General features: G+C 37.3%; 1 protein-coding gene across 1 annotated transcript; it reads right to left on the reverse strand.

Annotated features, from left to right (window-relative positions):
• Positions 1 to 810: 810 nt before the first annotated feature.
• On the reverse strand, positions 811 to 9772 carry C1GALT1 (core 1 synthase, glycoprotein-N-acetylgalactosamine 3-beta-galactosyltransferase 1). The gene is made up of 7 exons (XM_058182745.1): positions 9558 to 9772; positions 8553 to 8646; positions 6708 to 6933; positions 4185 to 4212; positions 3739 to 3869; positions 3007 to 3608; positions 811 to 2466 (listed from the first exon to the last, which is right to left on the reverse strand). The coding sequence occupies exons 2-7, from the start codon at positions 8553 to 8555 to the stop codon at positions 2254 to 2256; spliced, it is 1203 nt and encodes a 400-aa protein (XP_058038728.1). The 5' UTR covers positions 8556 to 8646; positions 9558 to 9772; the 3' UTR covers positions 811 to 2253.
• Between the last annotated feature and the right edge of the window lie 789 nt (positions 9773 to 10561).

A 10561-nucleotide genomic window follows, 5' to 3' on the forward strand; every position in this document is an offset into this window, starting at 1 on the left:
TTTGGAAATATACTTAAGAAACTCATTTTGCCACTTTTAGCTGAGCAAGGCCCCTTATTTAGAAGCTTTTGGAATATTTTCTTCAGCTTTGATTTTTATACCACCTTTTGTAGCCTCACTTAAATTTTGTTTTTCTGAGACATCAGGATTATATCTGAATTGATAACCGTAAGGACGGAGATGATAAATCAAGTATTCCAAATGATACATAGTAGTAGCATCTACATAGTGAAAAGAAACTGCTAAAAATACTAAATTAGTAACATTATTTAATATTCTAACATAAACAAGTCCAGTTCTTAATCTATAGAATTAAACCTGGACATGTCTATTTCTACCTACTTCCTATGAATACTTCAGAGGTCCTCTCGAACATGAATTACAGAAGAACCTCAAGAGGCAAAAGGCAAAGGAGAAAGGCAATTTGAAGAATTTTTTTACAGGAGACAAGAAAAACATCAATAACGGAATTGTATTTACAGAAACACAGAAATGATATTTACACCTCTCATTTGGCTACCAGTTCTAAGACTTCATTCTATGGAAACATTCAAGCTGGATACAAAATTGATAAAAGTGTTCAAGCTGTTAAGAAAATCTTATTTTAATTTGGCCTCTTGTGGTCATTTTTGATGCTGCAGGTTTTTCAGGTGATTTCATAGAATGAAGTGTTTTCTTCATATAGAAACTTGAATGTCTTCATCATTTTCTGATTTGATAAAGCAAAGACAGTGAATTTTTGTTAGAAAAAGGAAAAATACATCAAAGAAAGAAAAATGCAAATAATTCTGAACATGATAAAAGCAGAAATCTACATATTTGTACTGCAAAAAGAAATTCTATCACAGATCATAGTAAATAGTGACGTGGGAAATACTTCAAGTTCAAAACACTTTTTGAGTGATCCCAAGGACATCCACTGTATCCAGGAGCAATCTCTTATGGTATATTTGAAACTCAACTTGTTTACCTATTACAGAATTGCCTGTTGTGTTGAAAAATACATCAAAGAAAGAAAAATAATGTAGTTGTCCAAATTTGTTACCAAAATATTAGTGAAGCTTAGTTAAAAAGTATGTAACTCTAAATGCAATCTAGAAACTGCTAAAAATACTAAATTAGTAACATTATTTAATATTCTAATATAAAGAAATCCAGTTATATAGAATGATACGTAGAGAAGTCTATTTCTAATTAATAGTTCTTATATCCTCTGGAATTCATGTTCCACAGGAAGTTAAAAGAATGAAACAAAACAAAAGAAATGAAAAACAGTAATATCAAGGACACGGTGGCTCAGGGGCTAAGACAGCTGAGCTTGTTGACTGATAGGTCGGCAGTTTGGCGGTTCGAATCCCTAGTGCTGCCGTGTAATGGGGTGAGCTCCTGTTACTAGTCCAAGCTTCTGCCAACCTAGCAGTTTCGAAAGCATGTAAAAATGCAAGTAGAAAAAATAGGGACCACCTTTGGTGGGAAGGTAACAGCGTTCCGTGCGCCTTTGGCGTTGAGTCATGCCGGCCACATGATCACAGAGACGTCTTCGGACAGCGCTGGCTCTTCGGCTTTGAAACGGAGATGAGCACCGGCCTCTAGAGTCGGCAACGACTAGCACGTATGTGCGAGGGGAACCTTTACCTTTACCTTTAATATCAAGAAGTAATATTTTGTTTTGCTCAGACAACAATCATTCTAATAACTGAATTATGTTTATACATATCTACTAATGATATTTACACCTCTCATTTGGCTACCAGTTCTAAGACTTCATTCTATGGAAACATTCAAGCTGGATACAAAAAAATTGATAAAAGTGTTCAAGCTGTTAAGAAAATCTTATTTTAATTTGGCCTCTTGTGGTCATTTTTGATGCTGCAGGTTTTTTCAGGTGATTTCATAGAATGAAGTGTTTTCTTCATATAGAAACTTGAATGTCTTCATCATTTTCTGATTTGATAAAGCAAAGACAGTGAATTTTTTGTTAGAAAAAAGGAAAAATACATTCAAATCCTAATTAAAAAGGATGACAATGTTGAAGATCCATGCGTGAAAAGGAACAAACTTGAAACTTGAAACATTGGTTTCAAGTGCAGATTGAGTCTATGTGTCAGTTAAAGCAAAGCTTTGATAGAAGTACTGCATGCAGTCCCTTGGCATATGAAAAAATGTACCAGTGTATTAGAAAAGGATACAAAAGAACACTTTGGAAATATACTTAAGAAACTCATTTTGCCACTTTTAGCTGAGCAAGGCCCCTTATTTAGAAGCTTTTGGAATATTTTCTTCAGCTTTGATTTTTATACCACCTTTTGTAGCCTCACTTAAATTTTGTTTTTCTGAGACATCAGGATTATATCTGAATTGATAACCGTAAGGACGGAGATGATAAATCAAGTATTCCAAATGATACATAGTAGTAGCATCTACATAGTGAAAAGAAACTGCTAGATCAGAACAACAAGCAGGGCCCTAGAAAAAAGAAAAAGAACAAAATCAAAAGGCATCGAAGAAAACAGTCATGTTTTATACTTAATTAAATGCAGATCAGGTGAATTTAACTTCAGTCATTATGGTTCTGTCCTGTGTTTACGAAGCGTAGAAACATTTTGTTTCTGAGAGTATTTGTTTTGTAATTTGTCTCTGAATTTGAATTATAAACAACTGCTTTGTAACAGTGAAGTAGATTCACATCAGGGAAATATTATTTCAATCTCTTCCATATATGAATGCTCTCAAGAGTATTCTTAGAAGTAGGAAATATTAAACTTAGTACGATGGAGTTTCCATGCATAAAGCTCAGATATCTCCCATTTTTAAAACAGATGTGAAATTGTAAAATTTTTAGCTGAAACCATGGTAATATCCCAGAGGTCATAATAAGACTACATAGATCCTGCATCTGATGCAAAAAAGCAACTATAGAAGTTCAACAAAGTTAAAAGATTTCTAATAACCACTAATAATCTAATAAATAATAATATTTATAACTACTCCCATAATAAAACTTACCTCTATAGCAGGGTAATAGTTGTAATTCCAATACCAAAAGTTTTTGGGAAGGTATCCTTTGATTAAATGATGTTCTGGCACAAATGGATGGAAGGTTTCCTTGCCACTTGTATCTCGAGAATCTCCAGCTTCAACATTAATGCTCTCCATACACTTCCCTAATGCTAAGTCTTCAATGGAAGAGCTATGGGTACATTTATTATTTTTGAAGGCATCCACAAATCTTTTCAGGGCTTCTTTGCTAAGCACATATCCTGCCCCACCACTCATATAACCCTGTTTTACGAAGGGCTTAAATCTTCGCCCAAAATAAATGGGCTTTTCAGGATTGTATTTTGAAAGGAGCCATCTCAAATTGTCCAGTGCAACATAGGTGTCATCATCTGCCTTCATGAACCAATCTGCTTCATCAAGATAATGTTCATGTACATACTGGAAAGCTTTAATAGTTTTCCAGTATAAATGGTCCCTGCCTTCTTTGGTTTCTAATCCCACTGTTGGAAAGTTCTTGTTTTCCTCAGAGCTCATAAATAGGATTTTGTTGCAATGCTGGGCCCAAGTAGCTTTGACATGTTTGGCTTTTGTTTCCAGATTTTGGGGACCTGTACCAGGCAAGAAAACCTCAGACACCAGGGCTCCATTCAGAGGTTCGGGATGGAGTTCCTACTGGTAAGCATGGTACTTATTATGTAGAAAAATAAAAAAGTGTTCCAAATAGAACATATAAAATACCTTTATGTTGCCCAGTATCAGCATTGAAATTCATTTGTCCTTTCAGGTTATTGTTTTCATCATTATCTGAATGATGGCCATGAGGATCATTATGAAGAATGTGAGGCTCAACCTTGATTTGTTCGTCTAATCTTAAATTAAACAGTAAGTAACAGAGGAAAAAACCAATTGCAGATCCAAAAGTGAAGGTCAGAATATTCAGTAAGGATTTTGGAGACGCCATTTCCTGAGGGAAGAGAGGAACCATTATTTTACTCTAAATTACACATAAATAAAAATAGGAAAAATATACACATTCATACTAAAAAAAGGAATCCTGCCACAGTTCATTGTAAATAGAGAGGGTAAAATATTTCAACTTCAAAACACTTTTGGAGCGGTCTAAAGAACATCCCTTACATCCAGGAGGAATCTATTATGGTGCATTTGAAGCTCAAAACATTTACCTATCCCTAACACTGAACTGATCCTTGCCTAGAAAAAAACATGAAGAAAGAAAGAAAAAATGCAAGTAACCAAAATGTTAGCGAAGATTAACTAAAAAGCATTTAAGGCAATATGAAAACGAGGATGAGCTACAAATATTAAAAACCAGCACCATTAATATTCTAACATAAACAAGTCCAGTTCTTAATCTATAGAATTAAACCTGGACATGTCTATTTCTACCTACTTCCTATGAATACTTCTTACGTCCTCTGAATTGTGATTTCCAGAGGAAGCTTCCTATGAATACTTCTTATGTCCTCTGAATTGTGATTTCAGAGGAAGCTTCCTATGAATACTTCTTATGTCCTCTGAATTGTGATTTCAGAGGAAGCTTCCTATGAATACTTCTTATGTCCTCTGAATTGTGATTTCCAGAGGAAGCTTCCTATGAATACTTCTTATGTCCTCTGAATTGTGATTTCAGAGGAAGCTTCCTATGAATACTTCTTATGTCCTCTGAATTGTGATTTCAGAGGAAGCTTCCTATGAATACTTCTTATGTCCTCTGAATTGTGATTTCCAGAGGAAGCTTCCTATGAATACTTCTTATGTCCTCTGAATTGTGATTTCAGAGGAAGCTTCCTATGAATACTTCTTATGTCCTCTGAATTGTGATTTCAGAGGAAGCTTCCTATGAATACTTCTTATGTCCTCTGAATTGTGATTTCCAGAGGAAGCTTCCTATGAATACTTCTTATGTCCTCTGAATTGTGATTTCCAGAGGAAGCTTCCTATGAATACTTCTTATGTCCTCTGAATTGTGATTTCAGAGGAAGCTTCCTATGAATACTTCTTATGTCCTCTGAATTGTGATTTCAGAGGAAGCTTCCTATGAATACTTCTTATGTCCTCTGAATTGTGATTTCCAGAGGAAGCTTCCTATGAATACTTCTTATGTCCTCTGAATTGTGATTTCCAGAGGAAGCTTCCTATGAATACTTCTTATGTCCTCTGAATTGTGATTTCAGAGGAAGCTTCCTATGAATACTTCTTATGTCCTCTGAATTGTGATTTCAGAGGAAGCTTCCTATGAATACTTCTTATGTCCTCTGAATTGTGATTTCCAGAGGAAGCTTCCTATGAATACTTCTTATGTCCTCTGAATTGTGATTTCAGAGGAAGCTTCCTATGAATACTTCTTATGTCCTCTGAATTGTGATTTCCAGAGGAAGCTTCCTATGAATACTTCTTATGTCCTCTGAATTGTGATTTCCAGAGGAAGCTTCCTATGAATACTTCTTATGTCCTCTGAATTGTGATTTCCAGAGGAAGCTTCCTATGAATACTTCTTATGTCCTCTGAATTGTGATTTCCAGAGGAAGCTTCCTATGAATACTTCTTATGTCCTCTGAATTGTGATTTCAGAGGAAGCTTCCTATGAATACTTCTTATGTCCTCTGAATTGTGATTTCAGAGGAAGCTTCCTATGAATACTTCTTATGTCCTCTGAATTGTGATTTCAGAGGAAGCTTCCTATGAATACTTCTTATGTCCTCTGAATTGTGATTTCAGAGGAAGCTTCCTATGAATACTTCAGAGGTCCTCTCGAACATGAATTACAGAACAACCTCAAGAGGCAAAAGGCAAAGGAGAAGGGCAATTTGAAGAATTTTTTTTTACAGGAGACAAGAAAAACATCAATATCGGAATTGTATTTACAGAAACACAGAAATGATATTTACACCTTTCATTCGGCCACCATTTTTAAACCATCCAAGCTGGGAAACAGAAAAAGAAACTAAATATTTGAAAAAAAATGCAAATAATTCTGGGGATTGTGAGAAAACAGGAATGAACTATGGATTGCACAAAGAGGAGCTGCAGGTGGGTGAGAAGTACAGAATATGAGATCCTGTAGTATATTTTTCAGGAGAAAAAGCAGTAGAAAACACTTACTGGAGCAACTTTGACCTTTCTTGCCAGCTTTTTCATTGAATTTGCTTGTGGCAAAAGCTGGCAAGGGAGGTCACAAATGCCAATTTTGTGATTGTGAGACACTGAAACCATCACAATCATGTGACTACAGGAGCAGTGCAATGGCTAGAACTTCAAACACCAGTAGTAAGTACCATTCATTCAATGTCATCATAACTTCAAACAGTTGTTGAATGGGTGCTCCTTAACTGACTACTTGAATATTTTATACAGCATTTAAAACATGACCATAAAATAACTTTTATTTATTTATAAGACTCAGGGAAGACTGCAGATATGGAGATGCAGGGGGAAGGAGCTGGTGATGGCACAATCCCCACAGAGATCCTGCAGACACCGGCGACACTGACAGAGGTCGCCCTCCTGGTGGTGACCAGCCTAAAGTCTGAGTGCAGATGGTGCCCATTGGGGACCTGTACCAGGCCGAAGAAAACCTCAGACACCAGGGCTCCATTCAGAGGTTCGGGATGGAGTTCCTACTGGTAAGCATGGTACTTATTATGTAGAAAAATAAAAAAGTGTTCCAAATAGAACATATAAAATACCTTTATGTTGCCCAGTATCAGCATTGAAATTCATTTGTCCTTTCAGGTTATTGTTTTCATCATTATCTGAATGATGGCCATGAGGATCATTATGAAGAATGTGAGGCTCAACCTTGATTTGTTCGTCTAATCTTAAATTAAACAGTAAGTAACAGAGGAAAAAACCAATTGCAGATCCAAAAGTGAAGGTCAGAATATTCAGTAAGGATTTTGGAGACGCCATTTCCTGAGGGAAGAGAGGAACCATTATTTTACTCTAAATTACACATAAATAAAAACAGGAAAAAATAAATTCAGCAATGAAATTGAATAATCATTAATTAATCAGGTCTGTACCTCTTAGTGACAGCAAGGGGGAAAAGATGGACTAGATGAACCCCTTCCAAACAAATGCAATATAAATAAAATGCATTTATACTCAGAAACAAAGGATACAATGTTTGTATGTGTGTATGCATGTAAGAAAAAATTCCTACATGTTTATGATCCTTCTCTGTGGGGGCTCCCACACTCTGGAATGAACTTCCCCCGGGTTTACGCCAAATACCTGACCTTCAGACCTTCCGCCGCGAATTGAAGACACATCTATTCGCGCGGGGCTGGCTTAAATTTTATTGGTTTTAAATTTTCTATTATTTTAAGGGGTTTTTTAGTTTTATATATTTTAAAGTTTTTAGGCCAACTATATAATAAGTTTTTTAATCTGTATTTTAATTGTATATTGTACTGTCTGTTTTACCTTGGCTGTACACCGCCCTGAGTTCTTTGGGAGAAGGGCGGTATAAAAATCGAATAAATAATAATAATAATAATAATAATAATAATAATAATAATAATAATAATAATAATAATAATGATGTTGTTGGGAAAGAGATGAACCCTGAATGCAAAATAGAAAAAAAATTTTTTAAAGGTATTTCATTATAAGGGCACTAATGGGTTTAAAAAGTATATATAGCTTTTGTCTCCTATAGATAAAGAGAAAAGCAACAGGTAGGCACAAATCAACTATTTTACGACTCAGATATTTATGACTCAGCGTTTAACATAATGTTCAGATAATCGCACAGAAACATTTGCCACCTAAGACATATATAAAACTTTTAAGGATATTTCTTTTTCTGAGGGTCTTTTTCTCATGTCATTCCAGGTGCAGCATCTTGTATGGAATGTAATGGAAGCATAATACAGCTATTCTTTTTTCCTATCACTAGACTCCAGGAAGCATTCTTTCATTTCAGCTTGGCAAATATCCACTGCAAGCATAGAATAAATTGTGTCTCTTCCTGGTTCTGAAAAAAACCCTTTTCTCTCATCTTCCACATGAGCAAACTTTTTAAAAAGTCTTCAGGTGTGGCATATTCCTACCCTGGAAAGAGTGTTTGCAATATTTTTCTGCCCGTTTAACTGTTTTTAGTATTGCAAGCTGCAAACTTAATATATCCATCATTGCAACTGCTGACATACTAACTCAGGGTGTCAAAGTCACAATGACACATTGTCATCACGTGACATATCACAATTTTCTCCCCCTTCAATAAACCGGAGGTGGGCGTGGCCAACACATGACGCATCCAGCCCAGGGGCCGCACGTTTGACACCCCTGTACTAACTCCTTTTTTCCCCCTGCATGAAACCATGAGTGTACTGACATCTCAGGGTATATAGAAAAGTATGATCATTTGGATCTTCTTGGTTTCCAAGCATTGTTACATGAAACAATTCCCACCCTTAATCTCATATGAATCTATCCACAGTGAAAATTAAGAACATCAGGCTTAATAGGTAGATCAGTCCAAACACATCAATCGGAGCAGATTTAGATTATTAAGGTACAATGTTTACCATTTAGTTAGCACGTCTTGACCCGACTGGTTGGGAAATATGGGACTTATGGCACAATCAGGCCCATTCCGGTTATTCAAAGATGAAAAAGCTACTGCAACAAAGAGGAAAAATCAGATTCAGCAGTACAGAGAATGACACTAAAACCAATTTTTAAACCAATTTATTCCTTAGGTCTTTCCTATACGAAAGTAAAATTGGGTGGGGGGGGAGGGAGGGGGAGAGAGAGAGAGAGAAAGAGACTACAATATCATGTTACAAAGATCACTAATCCACTTCTGGTAATTAATGACCAAATTAACTAGGCTGCACAAATAATAGCAAACAGGTAAATCCTTTCTTCCTTGAACCCACAAGCGAATTGCCCAAAATAGCAAAAAAAGAAGTTTGCAAATATGAGAAGTTTATTAAAATCCTTTATCCACTGGAATTACACATTCACCAAATTAAACATTATAGAAGACACGTACCTGCAGGTTCACACCCGATACCTTCCCAAAAAACCCGCTTTCCTTATAATAATACCTGGTCTTTATATCCTATTTATAACTTAACTTCTTCGCCTTTACCCTCTCGAATAAATCTTTTGCCTTCCCAAGAGCGTATCTGGCTTTCATCCCGATTTGCTGTTGCGCAACCCCTGCTCAAATGGGGATCCCCCCTCCCCAATATTCCCTTGACAGTAACAAAATAAAACATTCGCCACTGCTTGGGGCGATCGGATTCGCGATAAAACACTCCCGGAAGACACCAGACTAAAGCGGCCCCACTGAAATCAGCACGATTTCTTCGACTTCAATATCCCTGCTGTCAAATGCCTCCAAAACACGATTTCAGCCCTTTGTACTCCACGCGGCGTTTTTATTTCCACCTTATCTCTAAAAGACGGCATTATATGCACCTCGTCACTTTTTTTTTAACCTTGCCGAACCGGGAGCGCCTCGCCTTTCGCTCCTTCGCTCCGCTCTCCAGGCCGGACCACCGCATTTCACCCCCTCCTCTTACCTTTAATTCCTGCCAGCCTCTTGCAAGGACAGCAGCGCGGAAGGCCGAGAACTCCGATCAGCAGCGATCGGGGAAGAGCAGAGACCACGCGACGACCGCTGTCAATAGCATTGCAAGCTGGCAACCCTGCGAGCAGGCTGCCACACCGCAACTACCCAGACTGCAGGTCGCCGGCCGGAGAAAAAGAGGGAACCCGATCCGAGCTCCGTCCCCTTTGCTCCTCCCAGCCTCGCATTCGCTCGCGGATAGGGTCCAAGCGCTGAAGCTGTGGAAACGGGGTGGAGTTGCTCCCTTCTTCCCGCCTACCTGATGATCGGGTGTAGAAACGCGATGGCCGCTTGAGGGCGGAAGAGGGACGTGCGAAGCCGGGAAATAGCGGCCGGGACGGTTGCCCTTGTGGGTGGCTCAGCTACGATCCCACTTTCGCGTCTATGTCCGGGGTGGGGGGGGCGGCGGCTTTACACTAAAACAAAGGGAAAGCAGGCTGTCATTTAAAATGTAAAGTACCACTTTTGCTAATAGTGGCCGCAAATATAGTATTTTTGTTTTAAACCAACACAGGTTGTTTTACTGTGCCCAGTGTGGGACATGGATACAGGGACCATACTACTTTTATTAAAAAGAACAGCCCTGAATGTCAGAAAGCTGTCCTTTAGATTTAATTTTTTTATTACTATTATTTTATTACTTTTGCTGCTGAATAAAATTATTTTATTATTATTTTTGCTGCTGATTTTTGCTGTAAACCAAAATTATCAATATTTTTTAAAAAATTAAAAAGAAATGTATCCCTTAAAGATTTGCCCCTTTTCAGATTTGTCTTTGATGTTTTAAAAAAGAAACTATGATTACTCTAGGTATGGCTTGAAAGGCCAGGCTTCATTTCTTAAAAATGGCTAAACCTTGTCATCAATAAAATGATCATGGAAGCCAGGAGCCAGACCAATATGTCAAAGATGTTTCAGCCCTGAAAGATAAGAGTTTCACCATGAATACTGTTGAAT

Source organism: Ahaetulla prasina, chromosome 4 (assembly GCF_028640845.1).
Source record: "Ahaetulla prasina isolate Xishuangbanna chromosome 4, ASM2864084v1, whole genome shotgun sequence".
Classification (NCBI taxonomy): Eukaryota; Metazoa; Chordata; class Lepidosauria; order Squamata; family Colubridae; genus Ahaetulla; species Ahaetulla prasina.